The 25,858-nt window shown below is 42.8% G+C and overlaps 1 protein-coding gene across 4 annotated transcripts in view; it reads right to left on the reverse strand.

Moving 5' to 3' along the window:
* FEZ1 (fasciculation and elongation protein zeta 1) overlaps positions 1 to 24,507 on the reverse strand; it is a 41,712-nt gene extending 17,205 nt beyond the window's left edge. The window contains exons 1-3 of one of the 4 annotated variants that reach the window (XM_018043512.1): positions 24,487 to 24,507; positions 18,163 to 18,518; positions 10,406 to 10,505 (exon numbers count right to left, since the gene is read on the reverse strand). In XM_018043512.1, the coding sequence (XP_017899001.1) occupies positions 10,406 to 10,505; positions 18,163 to 18,473 (411 nt within the window). In that variant the 5' untranslated portion in view covers positions 18,474 to 18,518; positions 24,487 to 24,507. Of the gene's footprint in view, positions 1 to 10,405; positions 10,506 to 18,162; positions 18,519 to 23,002; positions 23,090 to 23,479; positions 23,911 to 24,067; positions 24,387 to 24,486 lie in introns of those variants that run through there. The other 3 variants (XM_018043510.1, XM_018043511.1, XM_018043509.1) reach the window with 3 other exon arrangements.

Consider the following 25,858-nt stretch of genomic DNA (forward strand, 5'->3'; position numbering starts at 1 on the left):
GACTGCAGGCAGGAGGAGAAGGGGGGAGACAGAGGATGAGATGATTGGATGGCATCACCAGCTTGATGGACATTAGTTTGAGCAAACTCCAGGAGATAGTGAAGGACCGGGAAGCCTGGAGTGCTACAGTCCGTGGAGTCGCAAGGAGTAGGACCTGACTGAGTGACTGAACAATAAGCCACTAAACAAACTAACAAGCTGTCTGTGTCCAGGAGTCTCATTTGAAAGTCGTCTCCAGCCTGGCAAGAAGTGCCTCCAGGAAATCTTTCTGCAGACACCTCTCATCCAGGAATCAATTTCACTTGTACACCAACAGCTGGCATGCTGGTCTGTCTGACTACTGGGGATTACACATTTCCTGTTCTAATTAGCACCCCCAGGAAACGTTCCGGTTCCAGTCCAAGCAGTCATGTCAGAGGGAATCCATCCTCAGAAACATCTCCCCATTTCCTTAAACTCTACCTTGGCAGGCACCCCCAACAACGTATCACCTTCTATCTACTTTTGCTTAAAAGGAGGACTATGTCATAAAAAAACAAAAACAAAAAACTCAAATACATCTCAAAGGCCATCTGCTCTCAACCTGGGGAAGGGGTAGGACAGCGAGGTAATGGGATTATTTGAGGGGCTTTTGTGCCAGATGGTGACATCTATTTCTGCTGTCGAACCCATATGCTCCTCTCTCTGCCAAGTCCACCACCTATGGTACATGCCTGCTTCCCACAGCTCCCAGCTGTGCAGAAGGAAACTCCTGTAGCCACGGCTTCTTCACAACTACTCTCTCATGGTAGAAATTTCTTTAGGGCTAGGAAGTCCTGTGGTAGGAGTTAGGCTCCTGCTCAGAAAATTTTATTTTCTTGTTTGAATTATTTTTTATAATAATATATAAGCATCTGACAGCCAGTGGTAGTCAGTTTCCAAGCAGAATTTTTGTCCTAGGAAGTCTATTTTTTAAATGGAATATTTACATTTTCTGAGATATGGCCAATTTTAGTAAGTTTACCTCACTGACTATTAATACTGCATCTTTCAACTATCCCAGCCCCCTGCCCAAGGTCCTCCCCCTGGGATCCTGGTGAAGGCGGGGAGAGAGTTTTTAGGCATTGACCCTTCCTGCCATTCAGACATTATGGAAGCATGGAAGCTGGGCAGCAGCATGGATGACTCCTAATTAGAGCCTTCTCTTTTCTCTCTGATGCACAGCGTACTAGTCTGATTTGTCAGGCATGGGCAAAACAAGATTTGAAATGAATTGTAAGCTTGTGAGGGCTTCCTTGATGACTCAGATAGTAAAAGAATCCATCTGCAATGCAGGAAACCCAGATTTGATCCCTGGGTCGGGAAGATCTCCTGGAGGAGAGGACAGCAACCCACTCTAGTATTCTTGCCTGGATAATCCCACGGACAGAGGAGCCTAGCGGGCTACAGTCCACAGGGTCACAAAGAGTCAGACATGTGTGAAAGCTCCTGTGAGTTCCTGGTAACATGGGAGCTATACCTAACTCATACGTCCTCAGATTCCATGAAATTTCTGCAGCTTGTTTTATGTCCCTGGATATGTTCCAGTGTCTCCTAGTTTACACTGTATGGGAACTTGAATAGAATTTGTATCCTTATTGCGTGAAAATTGAATAAATCTTACTTATGTTGAATTGGTTCACAGTGTTTTTCAAGTCTACTGTATTCTTCTATTTCTCTTACATTCATTCTATTAATTTTTGAGAGTTTGATATTGAAATTCCAATTAAAAATCTTAATTTATTTGCTTAAAAAAACAATTTAAGATATAGTGGGACTATATGTAACTCTGTTCTGTATTTTTCAATTTTCCTGTAAACTTTCATATGATATGATATGATATGATAATATGAAAGTGTTATCATATTTTCATAATTTAAAATATATTTTTAAATTAATAAAAGAGGTATAGTGAGGTATAACTAAAAATCCAATGGTAGAAATAAAATGGAAGACCAGAAAGTATTCGATTAACCCAAAAGAAGGCAGAGAAGGTGAAACACAGGAATACCAACAATAAAAGAAAAACCCAGGTGGAACAAATAGAAATGCAAGATGGTATGCCTAAACACAAACTATTAACATTAAAAGTTAATGAATTAAACACTATGCAAATGAACTAAACACAATAAACTAAAAAGCACAGATCCTCATGGTCAGATAAATATAAAAGAGCCAACTACATATAATCTATAAAAGATATATTTTTAAAGACACAGATAGGTGAGAAGTAAAAGGATTGAAAAATGTTTACCTAACAGCAAAAGAAAGCTTTTGTGGTTAAATTCATATCAGACAAAGTAGATTTCAAAACAAGGAGTATTACCAGAGATGAAGGATATTTCAGGGCTTCCCTAGTGGCTCAGGAGTAAAGAATCTACCTGCCAACGCAGGAGACACAGGAAGGTTTGATCCTTGGTCCAGGAGGATCCCACACGCCGCAGAGCAACTGAGTCCATGCGCCACAACTCCTGATCCTGTGCTCGAGAGCCCATGCTCCGAAACAAGAGAAGCCACGGCAGTGAGAAGCCCACGGGCCACACGTAGAGAACAGCCCCTGCTGTCTGCAGCTAAAGAGCCTGCATAGCAACGAAGACCCAGCACAGCCAAAAATACGTAGATAAATAAAATTAAAAGGCATTTCATAATGATAAAAGGGTCAATCAGGAATATGTAACAATAATAAAAGTGCGGGTAATTACTAACAGATCTTCAAACTATGTACACCAAAAACTAACAGAACTAAAGAAAGAAACAAATCCATGATTTAATATTAATAATTGGCGATTTTAACACTTCTTTCTTAATAACTGATAAGACAAAGAGATAAAAAGGTCAGGATACAGAAGAATCCAACAGTACTATAAGCCACCTTAATCTAGTTGACCTGTACAAAACATCACAACCAACAACTGCAAAATAAGCATTCTTCTCAATGGCACATAGAACATTCACAAACATACAACATATGCTTGGTCATAAATCAGTTTCAATATATTTTAAAAGATTTATTTGTACAGATTTTGTTCTCTGACTAAATTAAATTAGAAATCAATGACAAAATGATATCTATAAACATTTTTCTAAGTAACCCATGGGCCAAGGAAGAAAGCACAAGAGAAAAATGGAAAATATTCTGAACTGAATGATAATGAAAACATACCATATTAAAACTGTGGATTCAGTTGAGGCAATGCTTAAAACTTTCCTGTTTTAAGATGCTGTGTTATGACTATGGTCTGAATGTTTGTGTCCACCCAACACGTATGTTGAAATCCTAGCCCCCAGTGTGATGGCATTAGGAAGTAGGGCCTTGGGGAGGTGCTCAGGAGGGTGGGACCCTCATGAATGGGTCTGTATTCCTATAAAAGAGGCTCTCAGAGCTCCCTTGCACCATGTGTCCTGTGAGGACACAGAGAAGCTGGCAGTCTTCAAGCTGGAAGAGGCCCTTTACCAGAACCAGCCATCTGGTGCCCTGATTGTGGATATCCAGCCTCCCTAACTGTGAGAAGTATATTTCTATGGTTTATAAGCCATCCAGTCCATGTTACTTTGTAGCCCAAATGGAATAAAATCATTTTTTCTAAGTTTGAAATAGGATCTAAGCTCCCACCTTTGTTGTTGCTTTCAGTCAGTAAGTCGTGTCTGACTCTTTGTGACCCCATGGACTGTAGTCCGCCAGGCTCCTCTGCTCATGGAATTTCCCAGGCAAGAACACTGGAGTGGGTTGCCATTTCCTTCTCAAGGTATTTTCCTGACTTAGGAATGAAACCTGAGTCTCTTGCATTGGCAGGCAGATTCTTTACTGCTGAACCACCAAGGAAGCCACAAGCTCCCATCTTAGAAGCTTAAAGAAATGAACGGTGAAGTAAAACCCTAGTTTAAGTACAAAGAAGGGTACAATACAGTTATGGAAGAAATAAACAAACCAGAAAATGAAAAAGCAACAAAGGAAAAAAAAAAACCAGAAGTGGTTCTCTGGAAAAATCAATAAAAGTGATAAACCCATAAATAAACTGATGCAGCGGGGGTGAGGGGAAGGGACAGAAGGAGAGAGAAAACACAAATCAACAATATCAGTAATAAAAAAGGGAACATCACTCTAGCTTTGATTAACATTGAAAGAATAAGAGAATATCAGAAACAACTGGTCAGTACATTCAGTGACTTAGATTAAATGAATAAATTCCTTGAAAAACATAATTTACCAAAATTAAAGAAAATCAGGAAGAAATGGAAAATCTGAATAGCCTTATATCTATTGAAGAAATTAAATCAGTAATCAAAAACTTTCACAGAGAAGGATGGTTTCACTGGTGTAGTCAATCAAACATTTAAGGAAGAAATAATACCAGCATAAAAGAAACTTTTTCAGAAAATAGAAGAAAAATTTCTAACTCATTTTATGACATTACAAGAGAAGAACACTAAAAGAGTCCTATGAACATAGATGCAAAAATCCTTAAAATGCTAACAAGGGACTCGTCTGGTGGCACAGTGGATAAGAGCCTGGCGGCTAGTGCAGGCAACACAGGTTTGATCCCTGGTCCAGGAGAATCCCACACACCACGGAGCAACTACGTCCATGGACTGCAGCTATGGAGCCTGAGCACCTACAGCCTGTGCTTCACAACAGGAGAAGCCACCGCCATAAGAAGCCTGCACACCAAGACAAAGGGTAGCCCCTGCTCTTCACAGCTAGAGAAAGCCCACACACGCAGCACTGAAGACCCAGTGCAGTAATTCATCACATTACATAAAAAATTGATCTATACACATACATCGTTCGATAGATTTAACACAATCACAGCTGAACTTCAAGGAAATGCAAAGGACCTAAAATAGCCAAAGCAACTTTGAAAAAACAGAACAAAGTGGAAAGACATATGCTTTCTATCAAGACATTACCATAAAGCTACAGTAACAAAGACAGAAGAGTACTGGCATTCAGATAGATGCATAATAGAGAATTCAGAAATAGGTCGGCACATTTAGGTCAATTGATTTTCAACAAAGATGCCAAGACAATTAAATATGAAAAAGATAATATTTCCAGTGAACTGTATTGAAACAATTAGATAGCCATACCCATGCACAAAAAATGAACCCTGACCTAGCCTAACAGCATACACAGAAACTAATTTGAAATGGATCATAAATCATATAAAAGCTAAAACTACACAACTTCTAGGGGATAAGAAAACATCTTAGTGATGTTGGGCTTGGCAATTTCTTAAATGCTACCTGAGAAGCACAAGCTATTGTTTAAAACTGAATAAATTGGATTTTGTCTCATTTAAAAGACCATTTTCTCTTCAAAAGATAATGTTAAGAAAGTTTTAACTTTCTTAGACAAGAAAAATAAATCCATAGACAAGAAAAAAATATTCACAAAACATACAGCAAACAAAGGATCTATATCTAGAAAGTATGTGTTAAATTAATTAAACAAAGAGACCATTAGGCTAAGGTGACTTAAATGTTTCAGGAGGTTCCTAAGCAAAGCAAAACCAAAACCTCCAATGCCTCAAAGTTAAGAATCAAACCAAAGGACAACCACACACAAACAGCCAATCAGATTTTCCCAAATAAAACAACCACTCAAACTAGAGCCAATCAACTTCCTTCCTTCCTTTGCTTCCATCTCTTCTCTGTAAAAGTCCTTCCTCTAACTTCTGTGGGCGGAGCACTCTTAACCACTTTGGGTTTGGCACTGTCAGATTTTAACAGATTTTTGCTCAAATAAACTGTCAAAAATTTAATATGCTTCATTTTATCTTTTAACATGAGGAACTTGAACATCTCCATAATAACACAAACAGCCCACTAAGAAAAAGGGCAAAAGATTTAAACAGGCACTTCACCAAAGAGGATACACATGAAGAGATGCTCAACATCATATATTATCAGGGAAATGCAAATTAAAATAAAAATAAGATGCTGCTATATACCCACTCAAATGACTAAAATCAAAAAGGCTGTGTATGCCAAGGGTTGGTGGGGTAATTTGAGTTCTAAACTGGAACACAGTTTAGCAGTTCCTTAAAAAGTGAAACATTCACTTACAATATGACCCAACCATTTCACTCATAGGTTTTTATCCAAGAAAAACAGAGACATATGTCCACAAAAAGACTTACACCAGAATGTTCATAATAGCTTTATTTGCAATATTCAAATGCTGGAAACAACCCAAATGTCCATTAACAGGTGAATGAATAAGAAAATTATGGTATATCCATACAATGGAATACTACTCAGCAACAGAAAGGAATGAATGTAGATACATGCAATAAAATGAGTGAATATCTAGATAATTATCCTGAATTTTAAAAGAAGACAAAAAGAGTGCATGCTTCACGATTCTATTTATACAAAATCCTAAAAAATGCCAACTAATATACAGTGACAGAATCAGGTTGCCTGAAGATAGGGGGTGAAAGGAAAAGTGATGGACATGGAGACATGCTTGCTATCTTGCTTAATATCTTGTGGTGATGGTCTCACAGACATAAACGTAAGTCAAAACCTAGCAAACCGCACAGTTTAACATGTGCCGTTCACTGCATGCCAATTATTCTTCAGTAAAGCTGCGAGTTTAATCTCAAGAGTGCAAGGTTGATTTAACATTTGAAAATCAATTCATGTAATTCATCACATTGACATAATAAACGAGAAAACCATATAATCATCTCAATAGAGGCAGAAAACAGAAACAATTTGTCTTCAGAGAAATAACAAGAAAGCATCCCACAATTTAAAGTCATGAACTTCCAGGTTGAAAGGGCCCACGGAGTATAAAGCAGAATGGATGAAAAAAATACAGCTCACTCTAAGGCACATTACTGTAAAAGAAATGAGAAAGGAAAAAGAGAATATCCTCAAAGCTTCTAAAGAGAACCAAAAGAGAGTCACGTATAAAAGACAAAGAATCAGAATGGATTTGGGGTTTCTCAGTAGTAACTGAAAGCTGAAAGATACGAGAATGGTACTATGCAGTTCTAAGCAAATATTCCTTTGCAACCTAAAATAACTCTATCAAGTCAAATTCTCAGTCACATGTATGACAGGAAAATAAAAACACTCTCATCTATTCTAACAAATACATTCCTTCCACCCTTTCTTAAGAATATACTGAATTTATTTTCACCAGAACAAGAGAATACACCCAGAAAGATAAAAATATGGCAATCAGGACAGGAGAGAGAAGCAAGAAGAATTCCCAAGACAAGAGCTGTACATTAGATCTAGAATACAACCATATTAGTTTATCGAAGAAAGATAGAGGGTACTATTTTGGTTTTATTAAATTAATTTTAAAAATTAAAAGACTATCTGACTCTAAAAAATACATATGAGATTTAGAGTTCACTCAGAATTTGGAGTTGAACTAATGATAAATGTACAGGAAACTAAGCAAGTGAAAACCAAGGCAATTTTTCACTCCGAGTTAAGGGAGAAAGTATTTTTTTTTTTTAAAACTCCATGATTCAGCAACAAAGAGTATTTACTCAGTTATACTCGTATTTATATATCCTCCTCCCCTGTCTCGCTCAGTCCTGTCTGACTCTTTCTGACCCCACGGACTGTAGCCCACCAGGTCCCACTGTCCATGGGATTCTCCAGGCAAGAATGCTGGAGTGGGTAGCCATTCCCTTTTTCAGGGGATCTTCCTGACCCAGGGATCAAGCCCAGGACTCTCGCATTGGACACAGATTCTTTACCAGTTGAACCACCAGGAAGCCCAGTATCTATACATAAGATTGATTTAACGATAAATTGGTGACAAGAGGGAAGGCCAAATGGGAGTATTTGAGGTGATGCAAAAGAATTAAATCTTCTCATCCATAATAGATAACAAACAAAATTGCTTTTTTAAATAATCAAAGAAATAGCAATATAAAAGTGTTATTTAGGAAACTGTAGATGCCTGACCAAAAAAATAACTAAAAACAGTAGATGTGATTGCCGCTGTGAAACAGGGAAAGGTAAGTCAGGGGCTGCTGTATGTATTTTTTGTCTCCTACTTCCCTGGTGGCTCAGATCGTAAAGCGTCTGTCTATAATGTGGGAGACCCAGGTTCGATCCCTGGGTTGGGAAGATCCCCTGGGGAAGGAAATGGCAATCCACTCCAGTACTATTGCCTGGAAAATCCCATGGACAGAGGAGCCTGGTAGGCTACAGTCCATGGGGTCACAGAGAGTCGGACACGACTGAGCGACTTCACTTCACTATTATTTTAAAAGCATGATTTGACTTTTAAAATTACGTACATGTGTTACTTTAATTTTATAAAGGCAAAAATGACTCTCTTTGCACTCATAACCCTATAGCTTCTATTTCATTAAATTGGTTATAGTCACAAGGACAAGCATGAACAGGTTTGAAAGCAAATATAACTGATCCTTGGCAATGAACTAAGTAGAAGTAGAGACAAGAGGACTTGCCAGAGAGAGGGGCCGACCAGCCATGGGGACACTGCATGCCAAGGGTGTTTGGTTACCATGTTTTACAGAAGCAATACAGAGCATTGGTAACATAGCAAGTCATTTAAACTGAGGTCAGTGAAAAGAGCTTCTACTGTAATGAATACAAATAATAAAGGAGGCTGAAATGAAACAGCTTTAATCCATCCATTATTGCTACCCCGTCCTTTTCCATGGGCTAGATAGAGAAAATTCTATGAGGAGATCAAGATCATCTTTCCCAGGGTCATTCAGTTTCCCCTGAAATATTAACCCTCTTGAGGGAAATCTGCAAGTGAGGATAAATTAGAGTCCTTTCGAAGGGGAGGTTATCTTATATATATTTTTTGGCTAAATCCACAAAGTGAGTTAGAAAGGTGACAAAGGAGATAATAAAGCAAAATTTGCCTTTTGCACCACGACAGGCCTGATTTCATTTCAGTAATGAGATTTACTCTATTACTGCTTATCTTCTCCTTTGCATTTTCAGTAAAGACTCAACACTATCCAAATAAGCACTGCAAGAGAAAAAAAAGCACTCAGGAGTTCAAAACAGGACCTGAGACATCCTATATCCATGCTAAGTAGGGTTGTAGCAAATCTCTGAGATTCAAAGCCTATTTTGCCCAGTAAACAAAGCCTCAAGGTTCTGGGTATTTTGAATAGCTGTTAGAAGAGTTAGAAAGGCTATGTAGAGCCACCTTTCAACAAATCAACTGATTGCTGATCTCTCTGCTGTGCTATTTTGGGCAATTGTCTACAGAAATATCACCTGGTAAGGGGAATCTGTTTCTTGCCCTTCCCTGGACTCAATCCTGGAGCACCTAGAAAGATCAGATCCACCTCTCTCCCTCTTTTGCTGAGCCCACAGAATCGTGACAGCATTCTTGACAGGGAATTGTCAGATTTGCTTTGCAGCTAAAACTAGAAAACTAAGCAGGGCAGAACGGGGCTTTGAGCAAGGACAGAGCCATTATATGATTTAATAATATTTTTCTGCACATATATTCAGCTAGGAGGGGCATTTTGGAGCTCCTGTAACCTATGCAAATCAACTCAAAACAAGTATTCCCTTTTCTGCTTTTGTCAGAAGCCAGTAGGCTACCTTCTTCTTTGGTGTCAGTAACCACAGACCATGACTCAGGCCCAGTCATATGCATGCCTGGTTGGTTGAGTTTCATAAAGAATTCCTCCTAGGGGCTGGGAGGGAGGCCCAAGAGGGAAGGGATATATATACATATAGTTGATTCATTCTGCTGTGCAGCAGAAACTAACACAACATTGTAAAGCGATTATATGCCAACAAAAAATATATGGAAAAAAAAAAAAAAGAATTGCTCTCTATTGCATGACAACCTCTTTATTATCTGGGCCCCAACTATGGCCATTAGCCAGGCCCTGAGCTTGTCACAAGCCTGTCAATACTGCTTTTTTTAACTTTTTATTTTATACAGGAGTATAGTCGATTAACAATGTTGTGACAGTTTCAGGTGGACAGCAGAGGAATTCAGCCATGCATGTTGTCAATACTCTTTTTTTGATGGACTGAACTGCTCATTTTAGATGGAAAACCCTGATTTTTTTTTTTAACCATCATTGTTTGAACACAAAAGAAGCCTGTGATATTCACCCTCCTGTCTTACTTCAGATCACCTAATTCTGCACATTGTAGGGCAAAGATGAGCAACAGAAGTGACCTGCATTTACACTATTTTACAATCATTCCATTCACCTCATATACCCTGGATGTCCTCCTGCATCTTACTTTTCACTTCCTCCACAATCCCTGCCTTCCCAGCAATGATGCTGAGCTTCGTTACATAATGGGGAAGACTGCTGAGTTACTGGATGCTTTTTTTTTTTTTTTTAAACTGGAATCCACAGCTCCTCAAGCCCTGTTAAGTTAGGGGCCCCAGAGGTACCTCGGTGTCAGAGTTGTTGCCATTTAGAGCCTCCATGTTTGGGTCCCTCCAGTCTTCTGAGAGTGAAGGGATGTAATTGTCTGTCAGAGCATCCCAAACCCTGTAAACAAAGAGAAGCTCTCATTAGCGCACATCTGTGGCCTGGCCCCGCCTGGAGGAAGGAAGAGCTAGGCCGGGGGAGGAGAGAGGCTTCTGTGCGTGCCAGGCTGAGATCATCTGCCTTCCAGCATGGAGGAGTGAAGCAGCTTAAAAACTGAATTTCAGGCACTACCAGGAGAGAAGGAGCCAAGAGAATGGACCCCAGCCAGGAACTTCAGGGCCAAAAAAAAAAAAAGAGGAATTTCTCACCATTGAGATACCCATGGTAGCGTCTACAATTAAAACACCGCTGGCAATAAAGAAACTACTCGAGAACTAAATCTGCCCCTCGACCAAATGACTCCTATCCCATGAATCTAAGAAATGCCCATGTTTCCTTTCTTATGGACAGAGAAGACTGAGCAGAAGAGGGAGGAAGAGAGAGAGAGACTGATCTGGGCAGATTTTCTGGCTGAATCTCATTAAGAACAGGGTCATCGTCTGGTTTATTGATACAGCTGACCCTTGAACAACACGAGTTTAAACTGTGAGCATCCACTTACACGTGGATATTCTTCCAAGGACTATTGTAGTACCAATATTTTCATTTCACAAATCTTTATATTAACTAAAAGTACGGGGGAAAGTTTGTGTTAGTTTAGAGATCACAATATGTGGAATCAAAAGAACTAGGGTTTGAGCCCTGATTCTCTTCAAACTGTTTCAGCTTCCTGCCCTTGTCATTTATCAATTCCTTTGTTTCTGAGGCAGAAATAGCAGAAAAATCCACTTCATAAGGGGTGGGCACCGCTAATCCCCCATGTTGTTCAAGGTTTAACTGTATTTCAGTTTCAGATGCCTACAATCCAAACAGTCAGGAATTAACTCCTTGACGCCTAATGGAGGCAGGGGGATGATGCCAATGTTATTAAGTTTCTTATTACCCAGAATGTTCCAGGGATCCCAGGATGGCATAGCCCTGACCTCTAGGCATGCAGAGTTTAAGGTGCCCTGTCTCCATCCCAGAGACTCTAAGGAAAATATATGAAAGGAATCAAACACTCCAGTGCCTACGCAATTAGTTTTTAGTGGGGGGAGATGGGGTCCCCTTTATTACACTTTTAAAAATATTCTGATAGGTACATTATAAAAAAGGATATTCGACAATTCTTTTTGTTTAACTCATTATTTCAGAAAGGTTTTCTTGGGGAAAAAAGTGGGAAGGGGGTTGGGGGAAATCCTGAAGTCCCAAACTTTCACACACAGGAAAATAAATCAGTTAACAGCAAGAGTTCATGTAAATCAGTAAACCAAGCTCCTAAAACAATGCTCTCCATGGAAGTCAGCAGCACTTGAGTTAATACAAAGTAATGAAATAATGAGGGCTCGATGCAATCTCCTTCAGATGCCTGTACACATCAAACAGGACTGATACCTGTGAAACAAGTACAAGAAGGGATATTTTATTTAGATATACTAATATAAGGAAATAGCCACTTAAAAATAAGCAAATATGTACACATATGGATCAAATCCAAAACATGGCCAAGTATGGTTTAAGATGCTGAAAAGATAAGTGTACATTTTATATATATATATAGCAAGTATATAGATATATATACAAGTAGATGGATATTCTTGCCTGGAGAATCCCATGGACGGAGGAGCCTGGTGGGCTACAGTCCATGGGGTCACAAAGAGTAGGACACGACTGAGCGACTTAACTAACTATGTGTGTATATATGTATGTCAGAGCATAGACACTTGAAATCAGATACATAAAATGACTTTTTAACATATATAAAACATGGAATGTATAATATACAAGTATATAAACAGGGAGATTTTCCTAGTGTACAATGCTTACAATTTGGTGATGAAACAAAAGCAATCAAGAAAATCGATTCAGTGGCACTGCTTTGGCTCTCCACTGATTCATTTTTCCCCTACAATTATAAGGAGGCACTTGCACAGAGCTCATCAAGTGTTCATTAGACACTCATTCAGCAGGACTGAGAGTCTACATCTTAAACATGGGCCATAATCCAGCCTCCACCAAGCACTATTAGACCGTCATTAATCCAGCCTAATTCTAAATCCAAGTCTTGTTAGCATTCTAACACCAAGGAGCAAACATGATTTGCTGCCTCCAAGACAAAAGTCCTGGCACCACACCCACCAGGAAGATCAACGGACAAATCCTCTGCATCACAGCGTAACACTCAGAATGAACGGCATGCATGCAGGCACTGACCTTGAAGCCTGACCCTGCAGCAAGTGCCTGGAAAACTGATTCAGCAAAGCCCAAAACAGGCAGTGCCTCTCCTGGATAGGGTGGAAGCTGGGACCTTGAATGGGGGACTACACACTTTCCAATGACCTTGAAACTGTCTGCATCTTTAAAGTGACACATGAAGGTGCTCTAAAGTCATTTAGGGCAGCAACTTTTCTCACCTGAGCCTTCACTGCCAGACCCTGGATTTCATCTTCGAGTTCTAGACTTTTAGTGACAATTCCCTAAAACTCTGTCTCCTTGGGATTTCAAGCCATCCTTGTTCTCTTTCAAGTTTTCTCCTTCCTTTCTCAGAGATGGATTTTTTATCCTTTGAGGTTCATAAGCAACCCTTAATAGAATGACTCCTTGTCATCATTTGCACCCCTTCCCGTATTCATTCAGTGCTCGTTTAACAATAATAACCATAGCAGCCAACCTTACTAGGCAATTACCAAACACAAGCCAGGTACTATCCTAAACTCTCTATGTGGATCAATTCACTCATTCCTCACAGCCACACTGTAAACAGATGCGGAGGGGAAAAACACTGAAACACAGAGAAGTTAATTAACTAATCTAAATTCACACAGTAATAACAGAGGTAGGATATGAACCCAGGCAACACAGTTATACAGCCTATATTCCTACCCACTCGACTATTCCAATTCTTTATAAATTGTATGATTCTCGTGAGCATCAGAACATATGCCAAGTTAAAAATCACAACCGAGAACAGCAGGGCAGCAGCCGCCTCTATGTGAAAGGTCTATAACTGCATTATTCTGGACATGGTGCTTTCACCAATCTATGAAAGGAGAAATGGCAAGGTCAGCAGGGGTACACGCCTGCTTTCTGTTTAGATCTCCAGCCCGGGGAAGGTTAAATGGAAGGCAAAGGCAGGCACCCTGGCAGGCATGCGGTCCCGGGAACGAAGAGAGGCCTGGGAGGGGAAAATTCAAAGCTTTCCGGAGGGAGAGAATGGGTTAGACTTTTGTCCCCAGAGAGGTTGTCCATCCTATCCTAAGCCGGATCCTTGGGAAGAGATGTATTCCCTGTCAGAAGTACCCTGGGTGGACTGTAAAATTCCACTTCCTGAGACGCATCCTCCTATTTACACTTATCTTAGGGAAAGGAGACTTTGAAAGCTATCCACTATTATCTTTCATCAAAAAAACTAAGATTAAACAAGTTCCCTCAATTCTTGTCATTCTGCTGTCATGACACCTGAAATCCAGTTTGTTCCCTCATGCACGCTCAGTTGTCTCAGTCGTGTCCGACTCTTTGCAGCCCATGGACTGCAGCCCATCAGGCTCCCATGTCTATGGAATTCTCCAAGCAAGAATACGGGAGTGGATTGCCATTTCCTACTACAGGGGATCTTCCCGACCCAGGGATTGAACTCTTCTTTCTTATGTCTCTTGAACTGGCAGGCAGGCTCTTTACCACTACTGCCACTTTTCCTCAGTCCCTATAATAATAGAAATGCCTTTTCAAGTGCATATTTTATACCTTGGGCTTATATGGTTGCAGGAGACTTGGGTTCAATCCCTGGGTAGGGAAGATTCCCTGGAGAAGGGAATGGTAACCTGCTCCAGTATTCTTGCCTGGGAAATCCCATGGACAGAGAAGGCTGAAGGGCTACAAAGAGTCAAGGGCAAAAGAGCAGGACACAACTTACTGACTGAGCACACACATATACCTGCAGAAATGACAAAACCGTCTTTTACTGGGGAGGGCTAGGGATTTGGAAAAAGATGCTAGCAGAGGATGAGCAAACCGAACAGAATTCATTGGACAAATGAACGTGAAGTTCACTCAGTCGTGTCCAGCTGTTTGTAACCCCATGGACTATACAGTCCATGGAATTCTCCAGGCCAGAATACTGGAGTGGGGAGCCTTTTCTGACTCCAGGGGATCTTCCCAACCCAGAGATCGAACCCAGGTCTCCCACATTGCAGGCAGATTCTTTACCAGCTGAGCCAGAAGGGAAGTTGGACAAGACGTGTATACTAATATCTGGGTCTGGAACTGGCAACATAGCCATCAAGGTTACATCAATCCTGCTGCACAGACACACACCTATATACATATTCCTGACACTATGAGGTTAAAGGGCTCATTAGCATTCCAGCTTGGTAACATCTCTTAGGCTGGCTACTGCCCTCATCCATTGTTTTGTTGGTTTCAAGTCAGGCCACACTTAGATGTGTGTTAACATGAGCACAATTTTGCTGTTAACGCTTATGAATTATGAATTATTAACACACCAATGACTTTGAACAACTTTTTAGATTCTTTCAAATGCTTCAATAGAATCTACGCTATGTCTGCTTTCCATATGGGGAAACGGAACCTCTAAGAAGAGAATTAACTTTTCTAAAAACCACAGCTATCTGTCGACTTTCCCTATCTGATTAGGATTTACTTGTCTTCAACTTAAAGCATGGCTGACTACAATCTGTTTATTTATCATGGGAACTTGAGTTTTAACATGACCTTTAACTCAGTAATTCTATCAGAGGAACAGGAAACTCAGTGTTCTCATATATTTGGCCCCTCTGTCACTAGGGAGGACAGACAGGAAAACCCAGAAAGGTAGGAAGTGGGGTGAAGGCTGACCATTCCCACTCAGTAGGCCTCCAGGTTGGATCTCTTATGACAAAGAAAGGGTGAGTCTACATATGCAGAGAAGAGATTCTGGAATATTTTCTAAATTTAAAAAACTGAAAAGATATTTTCATACAGATTGACTCTCTCTTAATGACTTCCCTGCCCTGACAAGGCAGAGATAAGTTGATATCTCAGCCAATTCTCTTTGAGCCAAATAGTTACAAATGAAAACTTCAGGATTTCTCTGACCATCCAGTGGTTAAGGCTCTGTGCGTCTAATGCAGGGGGTCCAGTTTTGATTCTTAGTCGAGGAAATAAAATCCCACCTGCCACATGGTAGGGCCAAGAACAAGAAGAGAAAAAAAAAATCAAAACTTCAAAGGGAATCACTCCCCTTGCTTTCTGATCTGTGCTATCTTTCAGGAGATTACTTTGGCCAAGAATTTCATTGTTTTTGTTTGAAGCTTCCATTATGTAGTTCTAACCCATTCAAAACACTTGCAATTCATTGGCAGATGAAACCTCTAACTACCAAATCCTAGCAAGTTTATTAGAACAAGAGAGCTGGGCTCAGGAGACTATTAACCAGGTTAGATATTAAATTATCTTTTTCCTTTACCCCATCATAATATTACAGTTGAAGCAGCTGGATGGGTGTCTATAAAACAAAGTGTGTAATTTGATTCAAATTTTTAAGCAGTAAAGCTTTAGATATGTACGAAACACATGCTGAATGCCCAGAAAGCACAGTATTACGATTTCTCTCCCCAGATTCTTCGCACCACACTATCCCCACATCATATTTTACCTGCAAAGAATTATTCAGCTTTCAGTCATTTAGCTGAGCAGTCAATGAGGCAGGCAAGTCAGAGAAATCAGGATAAGACCAATAATCCCATGTGACGGTAATTAACATTGAGCGGCCTCTGCTAATGTGCTAGAAAAGGGTAAGAACCTGGTTGTTGAACCTCTGTCCTTAATGAGGCAGAGGGTGGTTTAGACAAGGAGACATGATCTGTTGGAAGCAAAAGGAATTTTCAGAGCACAGCCTGGGTGAGGTGAGAAATGAGGCTCTTAGCCAGTCCTTAGCCCTGCCTCATCGAAACTGAGCTCCAAAGGTTCCAAAGATGAGCACCATCACATTCAACTAGAGTTAAGCGATGAGCCCAAGGTCACACAGTGAGTTAGGGAGAGTGTAAAAATGACAGCGCAGTGTTTCTAGTCCATTGCGTGCTGCAGTGAACTATGGTCAAAGAAGCTCTGTATTACAATAAAGCCCCAGAAACATTCTTCTTTGACCTCGAGGAGCTGAGCAAATTGTAACAGGCTCCAAATCTAAAAAATCAGCTTGAAACTTAAAATTGAATTGAAACACATAGCCCACAGTCACAGTATTGGTCACCAGAGTGAAATGTCCTCTGTGATCGTACCTTCAGGCTAGCATTAATTAAAAAGAAGAGGAGGAAATGCATTATGTGTACCTATGAGGCTAGCTATTATTGCTCATCCAGGTCATTCAATATTCACTCAAAAAACATGATTTGATCACTTACTACATACCACGCACTGTGTCAGATACTGGAGACAGAATAACGAGTAAGGCAGACAGGCAGACAGACAGACAGACAGCCCTAATATTCACAGAGATACGGTCTCAGTAGTTTTCAGATAAGCAACTATCTGCCAAATATAATCGGGTTCAATCTTGTAGTGCAGAGGTTCCCAGTCTTTTTGGCACCAGGGACCAATTTTGTACAAGACAATTTTTCCACAGACCGAGAGTAGGGAAGATGGTTTGGGGATGACAAACGCATTTCATTTCCTGTGTACTTTATTTCTAATCTAATACCACCGCTGATCTGACAAGAGGTACCAGTCCACAGCCCGTACCCCTGCTGTAGAAGGGGTCTTCTTCCCCCACCTACTTATGGGCAACTTTTCCCACCCAAGTACATAAAAAAGAGAAACCAAAAGTGCAGTTGCTCTTTTGACTGAAATTTCCACTACCAACTACTCGACATTTCCTGTGTGATCCCTAAAGAATAGTTGATGCATATTTTATCCCTATGGGGAATTTATGCCTATTTTTACTAAATATCCCAAATACCTTTAATTCATACAACGAACACCCTCTCCTCTTGCTAGTCCCTCCTTGAACAGCACTTTTTTCAAATCTCTGTTCCTGACTTCTGTTAAGACCCCAGAAGGTGTCTATTAAGTGACACAGGGAATACTCAAAAGCCATTTCACCTGCTTATCATTTTTGTTTTGTCCAGGGTAAGTCCCCAATCTCTTGGTTCAATGTTCATGCTTTCTTATTTGGACTTAACTTTTGCAGATAATCTTTCCAGTTCTGAGGGGGTGTAAACAACTTGGAGATTTTCACAGTTTCGGTGTTTTGTAAAGAAAATTGTTTCAACAACATAATTCCTCTTAGTTCATTTTTTTTTCTTGCCCTTATCTCTAATATCTGGATGGATTGTTACGATATAAAGCAAGCTGAAAATAGACCCCCAAATTTCCCATGCTCCTGAATTTTGATTTTGTATCTAGGGAAATCTCTTTCCTAAAAATACTTTATTCCTTTGCGGTTTCAACTTAAGAAAACTCTACAGGTGACGACTGTAAAGGGATATAATGAAACAAGGTTAGCAGTTTCCAGGGTGCAGTCTCACTGATACAAAAATATAAGTAATACACCATAAACCCAAGGATAGAAACTCATTCTATGTCAAGGAGCCCCGGACGCCAGGGCTCTAATCTGAGACAACAGGGAACAACTGAGACGCCTTACTCCTCATCCTGCAGGGTCTCCTCCTCCTCTTGAATCTGGAACTGGTTCTTCACGGGAGCGAGGTTCTCGGTCTTGGCGTTGTAGTTCCGGAAGCAGACGTTGAGCTTCTCATCAAATTCATTCACCAGGTCCTCCATGGACTTGAAGCTGATGATTTCAGAAGAAAAATTCTCCAGCTCAGATAGGGAGGGGTCCTCGAGATGGTGGGGAGAAGAGCCGTAGAAACACCGGGGCTTCTCCTCGGGGTCTTCCGAGCAGCAGGGCCGAAGGTCCTCAAATTCTTCATCCAAACTCACCAGTGGGGCCTCCATCCTTGCACAGCAATCAGAAAACTGCAACGTTCAGGATTCGTTTATCTGGAAGAAATAGACACGGTTATTTGAGTTTGGACTGGGCTTTTATGCCAGCTCTGTTGAGGAGCCACAATCACTTATTACATAATCACTCATTACTCTCAGCCCCTAAAAACAAAGACCTTGCTTTACTGGCTCCATTGTCTGTGCTTCCTCACTGTTATACCCTTAAGGAGTGCGAATGTCATTATCAGTGTGAATAATGGTAACTTAATAAGCATGCATTTTTGAGACACACCTGCTTCCCATTCCCTGCCCCCCAAAACAAAGCCTAACTTTAACAAAGATTAAAGAGGCAGGCCCCCTAGACCAGGCTGCCGAGGCGTGCATCGGCTCACTCCTTAGCTCCTGCCCAGCGGCGATCGCAGCAGTAATTTAACTTCTCTCTGATCCTCTTTTATTCTCCTTAAGACAGAAATAATAGCAGGACCTACCTCAAAGGGCTGTCCTAAAGGTTAAAGGAGTGCCTAGAAGAGTGCCTGGGAGATAATAAACGATGATGTTGTTCAATTTATGTTCTTTGTATTGTGATGGTGATGATTAACACAGCACATCCTTAACCATGTGCTCTCGAAACTGGGAGGTTTGTGGGACTGCCCTGCTGGTCCAGTGGCTAAGACTGCATGTACTCCCAAGGCAGGAGGCTGTGGTTTGATCCCTGGGATCTAGATCCCACATGTCAAAACTAAGGGTCTGCGCGCTGCAACTAAAGATCCTGCATGCTGCAACTAAGACCCGGCACAGCCAAATAAACAATTTTTAAAATTTTTAATAAATATTGAAAAGGAACTTCCCTGGTGGCCCAGTAGTTGAGACTCCACACTTCCAACGCAGGGGGAATGGGTTTGATTCCTGGTCAGGGAACTAAGATCCTACATGTGGTACAGCACAGCCAAAGCAAATAACCTGGAAGTTTTCCATTACTTACTTGGTGGCAAAACCTGCCATGACCTAAACTCATTTGCCAACTAAACCTGATATATATGCTTATAGAGCTGTTTATGGTTTTAATGTATCCCATTTAGTGTATTATGCTGCAGAAATTTTTATTTTTATTTTTAAATTATAGAGATGGCTGCCCCAGCCCCCAGGGGATGATATGCAGACTGTGCACCCTATTACTAAATTCCAAACCCTGAGATCATCTCAGTTCTGAAACATGCCTGGCCCCAGGGGTTTTGGACAGGGCTTCATGGACCTGGGTGTTACTACTCTCATCAATAAACGGTGGACTAATAGAGTACTAATACAGACTTTCATACGAGCACCTGAGTTTTTTCCAGACACACAGCTTATGTCTGTAACTAGAAGAGTGGATTAGTGACCTGTAAGAGAGAGACCCAATGACCCATGTCCTCCAAAGCCAGACTCCACAGCAACCTGGGGCACTGCACCCCAGAAGGCTGTACATTCAGGCCTCCCTTCATTTCCCAATAGCTCCGGGCCTTCAGCTGTGATTTATCCATCTGTATGTATACAACCAAGCCCTTCCCCAATTTTAATTTAAATTCCTCGAGGACACGGACATCCTCTGGATACCCTCCACGGTTTCTAGCACACACGGCCTGCGGGGAGGCAATCAATCAATGTGTGCTCACTGACAAATGATCTTCCGTCCCCCTCACAGAGTTTTCATTTTCCACTGCAGGCAACACAAGCTCATTGTCTACCATGCCCTTCTCTACCTACTTCGTTTCCTTCCCTGGAACACAGCAAGGCAACCAAACTTCTATCTCTTATCTGTGTGATGACTGATCCAGCCAGATGCTTAAATTGGAACCACTACCCAAGGAGAAGCAAACAGAGAGCAAAAACCATCCTGCACCCCTACCTTTAAAACTAAAATTCTACATAAGCAAGGCAGATGGCATGCCAGGTAAGGACCTGGACAGTCCTTCCGGGGATTTTACTGGGATTGAGTCAGTTACCACCACATCTCAACAAAACACATTCTGAGTATTTATAGTTTGCAAAGCCAATGTGATAAGACCTCAAAATACAAAAAGATACAAAAGCAGTATGACAGCTTAGGAAGAACACAGGGTCAAGAGTCAACAGACCTGCCAATGCCTGACTGAATGAGAAGTACTGTAGGTCTTGATTTCCTCAACTGTTAAAAAGAAAGTGTTGAAAAAAAAGTGTTGCTATAGAGCTAATACTTTTGGAAGTCACTTTTAATAACATATTAACATAATTAATAATTTAACTGTATATTTTAATAATATAGTTTAATCCAATATATCCCAAATATTACCATTTCAATATCTAATCCAAATTTTTAAATATTGAGACATTTGTCACTGTTTTTTCATACTAAGTCTTCAAAATATAGTGTGCATTTTACATTCACATTATGTCTCTATTTGGATCAGTCAAATTTCAAGTGTCCACCAGCCACATATGGCTAGTGGCTACCATATCAGACACCCCAACTATTAAGCAATACACAACTAATTGCCAGTTAGAGGTTCCTCACCTATGGTCAACAGACTCCTGAGGGTTCTTTGAATATACCACATTTCTTTTTTTTGCATTTAAAAGCATATTTCAGGGAATTCTCTGGTGGTCCAGTGGGTAAGACTGTGAGTTTCCACTACCGGGGGCACAGTTTTGATCCCTGGTTGGGCCACTAAGATTCCACATGCTTCTCAATGTGGCCAAAAAAAAAAAAAAAGGAGATAAAATCATATTCTGAGAAAGATCCCAAAGGGCTCCTCTACAATGCTAAAGTGGCTCATCGCACAAAAACGATTAGGAATCCCTGAGTGCCAAAAGAGTGAGTTTAGAAAAGATCACTCAGTGTGACAGAAATTAAGGAAAGGTTTACAGACGAGAGATTTGTATTGAGAGAGCCCCAGGTTCCCATCCTGGTCCTATCACTTCCCAGCTTTGAGACTCTGGGCAAATTATAAACCTGTTTGACTTCATTTTCTCATCTGTAAAATGGGATTTACAATAGTACTTATATTGGAGGCTTCTTTGTGCAGTAAATGAGACAATCTTTGAAGTGTTAAGCATAATGTATGGAATACATGAAGTGTCCAAAAATGTCAATAATATTAGGAAAGCAAAGATAGTTACATGAAAATGTGAGGTGACAGTGCTTCAAGTAAGAAAAACTATCCTTGCCAAGATATTCCCTGTGTGATGCTTCAAAATGCTTATCAAAAGAGAGAACTATCGCTGAATGAATGTTACCATGCTTTTTACTAAGGCACTCCTGCTATTTTCAATTCATGTGGTCAAAGCCTCTCAGATCACTGGTTCCATTTCAGCAAGACATGAAAGCTAACCAGCTTGTATTCCAAATATTCACACTTCCTTTAAATCTGTACTCTTCCTAGAGGGGACAAGGGAGCTGGCATGAGAAGGTATACCAAGGAGGATGCTGACTGCAATCAACAGAATCTATCCCATCAACCAGTAACAAGAGGGCAATCCAATCGGAATCTAAGACTACAATTGAGTTTTGAGTGATGGCAACAAGGAAGATTATTCTGAAAGCACCTGTCCTCAGCACAGGCTTTAGAGAAAATGGATTCACCTAGAAGATTATAAAAGAAGAAATGGATATCACCACTCACTCTGGAGTTCAGAAACATGATCACTGGGAAACTCACAATATAGTCTGATTTCTTTTCATCAACTCACTCACTCCCCAAGCGCGGAGAAGGTCTGCATGATTGACCAGCTGCGGATAAAGCTAAAATTGAAAGCACTTGACACCCAAACTGAGCCCAGATTTTGCAGAAAGAGCCCAGGCTGTGGCAGAGGAGGTGAGAGGCAAGCATCTGGCCCACCTCAGCTTCAAGGAGTTGGGGCTGGCCGTCCTTCTTAAACGGTGCCCCTTCTCTCCTCCTTTTCCTCTTCTCTCTTAGCGGGGTGCCTCTGCCCCCAAATGAGATGTCCTATTCTTGTATCTTGGCAAGCTCATGCCTGTCTTCAGTCACAGCTCATTTCAGAAGCTTCCTTCCCTTAAAGCTGGGGTGAATTCAGTTGAGCATTTATCCTCCTTCTCTGTACTTCCAAAATCAACTTGAGGAAAAATAAAAGTGAAGAATGGCAGAAAAAAAGGAATCATAGGAGGGTGGTCTTGTCTTTTTCTCTTTATCATAGAACGAGAGAGCAAACTACAGTTTGCTCATGTCCTATTCCGTTTATTTAGGCTCCTAAGAGATGGTGTAATTTGGAAAAGCAAGGACCGAGCCGAGCTTAACAGAGACCCAGTAGGAAACACACAAGCCTCTCGTGCAGCACAATGATACACGGTCGCCGCAGCTCAGGCTGCGGGTACCGGTTTCCCAGTGCCTGCTCTGCTGAGCTGAGCAGCAAAGAATTCACCATGCCTCCCCCTGCCGGGCCTCCGCATCTCCACACAGGCCCCACTCCATCTCCCCTTCTTCCCACTACTTGCCCCAGAGATCAAATGATTCTATGTGCCCACCGCCCTCCAAACCATCCCGGAAGCTGACGGTCCACTGACCCACCTTCGGTTTCCCCACTGCTCCTCAGCAAACCCCAGTGCCAAGCCGCACCTTCGGACTGAGAGTATTTCACCGCATAGAAGTCAGCAACCTCTTTGTAGTTCTGCTTCCCCCCTTCTCCCTCCTGCTGCTCCATCCACCCTCATCCCACATCCCCTCCCCCAGGCTGCCGGGGTAAAGAAAGGCCCCTCCAAGCAGCACAAAGCCTGGTGCTCCGAGGAAGCAGGGCTCACCCCACGCAGGCCGCACACATACTCCACGGCCACGGCCCTTTCGGCCCAACCAGACCCGGACGCGGGGGACGGAGAGGGGTCAGGAGGTGGTGTCGCTGCGAGGAGGGAAGGGACGGGCAAGACAGAAGAGAGGGCGGTGATAGGCCCCAGGGGGGGCTCTGTCGGATGCGCCCCCAGCCCCCAGAGGCCCTGGGCCCACAGGAGCGCAGTGCGTCCCCAGCAGCATCACACTCGTCCTTTCTCCGACCTGCTGTGGTAAAACAATCGCTCCCCAGCGTCTGCGGCAGCTGCCAGTGGTTCTGACACTGCAGGAATGCACGGTCCTGGGGAAAGGCTCGGCATCCCAGGGAGGGGCGCGGGCGGGCTGAGGGCCAGGTTCTTAGAGGCATGGAAGATGCTGGGGCGTGTAAGGGAGCCGGACCAGATGACGGTCCTGGGAGGAGGTACCGACCCACTGCTCCAGCACCACCCGGCAGCGTCCCCTGCTGCCCCCAGCCCCCAAACCAGGCAGCCTCCGGCCACACACACGCGCGCGCCTGGCTGGCGGGCCGCGGCTCTGAGGATGCTCAAAATGAGGGTCTTCCCAAATCCCTCGGCCCCCGGGCACGGCAGCCCACCCTGCTCTCCCGCGAAGGGCTGGGCAGGAGGGCGACGGCCCTCGGGCTCTCCCTTTCCGATTCCAGGATGGGACAGGACGGGGTGCGGAGACTCGGTGCCCCCAGCCCTGCCCACCGGAGCATCCCAAGTCGCGCGGGGCCTCCTTCACCAACCCGGTCCACCCCCCACCCACGGCAGTGGGTCGGTCCGGACTAAAGGTCGCCCCCCGCGACGGCACCTGTGCGGGTCCTGGCAGAGGGAGGCGGATCGCGGGGCTCAGCTGGACACCCCCATCCAAGGGCCGCGGCGAGCGGCCGGAGCGCAGCGGCAGCGGCAGCGGTGAGCCACACAGCGCTCCCCCGGCAGCTCCGCCGGCGCCCGGCTCTCGGCTCCCCTCCTCCACTCCGCCCCCCTCCGCCCCCTCCCCGCGCTCGTGCCCGGGCTCCGGGAAGGAGGGGGGCGCGCGCCGGGCACCCGCACAGCGGGCACGCGCAGGACCCGGACGTCATCTTCTCGTTAACATTCCTTGCTTTCCTTGGTGCGTGTGGCTTGCCTTTATGAATATTTATGACTACTATTTCTCTTTCCTCCCCCACTACCCTTCAGCGCTGGCCTTTCTGCTTCGCTTATGAATATTCAGAAGCTCAAGATGCGTACTTGCAGTAACTCCCAGTGTGGGTTTCTCTTTGGGAGGGCCGGGCACTGTAGCTTCATCATGAAAGCGTAGGCGGGTGGCCGAATGGATGGGCGGGGTGCGCAGGCGGATGCCCGCAGACACACTCAAAGACCTCCCTGGACTTTCTGGACTCCCCGTTTTATTCTGCTGGAGACTGGCGTGAGCAAGCTGAGGCATGCCTACAACCCACTCAAGGTTTCAAAAGTAATAAACGGTTTTAGCACCCAAAGATGCAGGGTTAGGGGCTGGCTTCAGCCCAAGAAAGCTGCAAACATTTCCGCTATCCATCTGCAGGACTTTTTCGTGGGTCCCACACAGAAACTCTGTACCAGTTAAACATTAACTCCTCAGTCCTTCTCTGCAGCCCCTGGTAACCACCATTTTACTGTCTCAATGAATTTGGCTGTTCTAAGTACCTCTTGTCAGTGGAATCGTTTGTCCTTTTGTGTCTGTCTTATTTTCCTTAGCATAAGGCTATCAAGGTATATCCGTGTTATATCATGTGGAAGCATTCTATTTCCATTTAAGGCTGAGTGATATTCCATTGAATGTACATAAAACAAACTTCCCAGGTGGCTCAAGTGGTAAAGAATCCACCTACCAATGTAAAATACTCAGGCAGGAGACGCGAGTTCCATCCCTGGGTTGGGGAGATCCCCTGGAGGAGAAAATGGCAACCCACGCCTGTATTCTTGCCTAGAGAATCCCATGGAGGGAGGAGCCTGCTGGGCTATACAGTCTATGGGGTCATGAAAGAGTCAGACCCATCCATTCTTTCTCCTATGGACACCTGGGTTGTTTCTGCCTTTCAGCTGTTGAACATAGGCGTACACTTTTCAGGCAACATTTTAAAAATACTGTTCTATGACCTGTGCTAGACGTTGGGGAGGTAAAACTTCAGGCCTGTCTTCAAGAGGTGCAGAATTTAGTCTGTCGATTTCCAAACTCTGCTACTTGGAACCAGTAGTGGTTGAAAACTGTCTTTCCTCAAATCTGTATCCACCTAGAACCTCAGAATGTGACCTTTTTGGAAACAGGATCTTTGCAGATAGAGTTAGCAAAAAAGAGGGTATAGTGGATTAGGGTGGTCCTAAATGCAAGGGGATCCAACCAGTCCATCCTAAAGAAGATCAGTCCTGGGTGTTCATTGGAAGGACTGATATTGAAGCTGAAACTCCAATAATTTGGCCACCAGATGCGAAGAGCTGACTCATTTGAAAAGACCCTGATGTTGGGAAAGATTGAGGGCAGGAGAAGAAGGGGACAACAGAGGATGAGATGGTTGGATGGCATCATCAACTCAATGGACATGAGTTTGGCTAGGGTCCAGGAGTTGGTGATGGACAGCGAGGC

Source organism: Capra hircus, chromosome 29 (assembly GCF_001704415.2).
Source record: "Capra hircus breed San Clemente chromosome 29, ASM170441v1, whole genome shotgun sequence".
Classification (NCBI taxonomy): Eukaryota; Metazoa; Chordata; class Mammalia; order Artiodactyla; family Bovidae; genus Capra; species Capra hircus.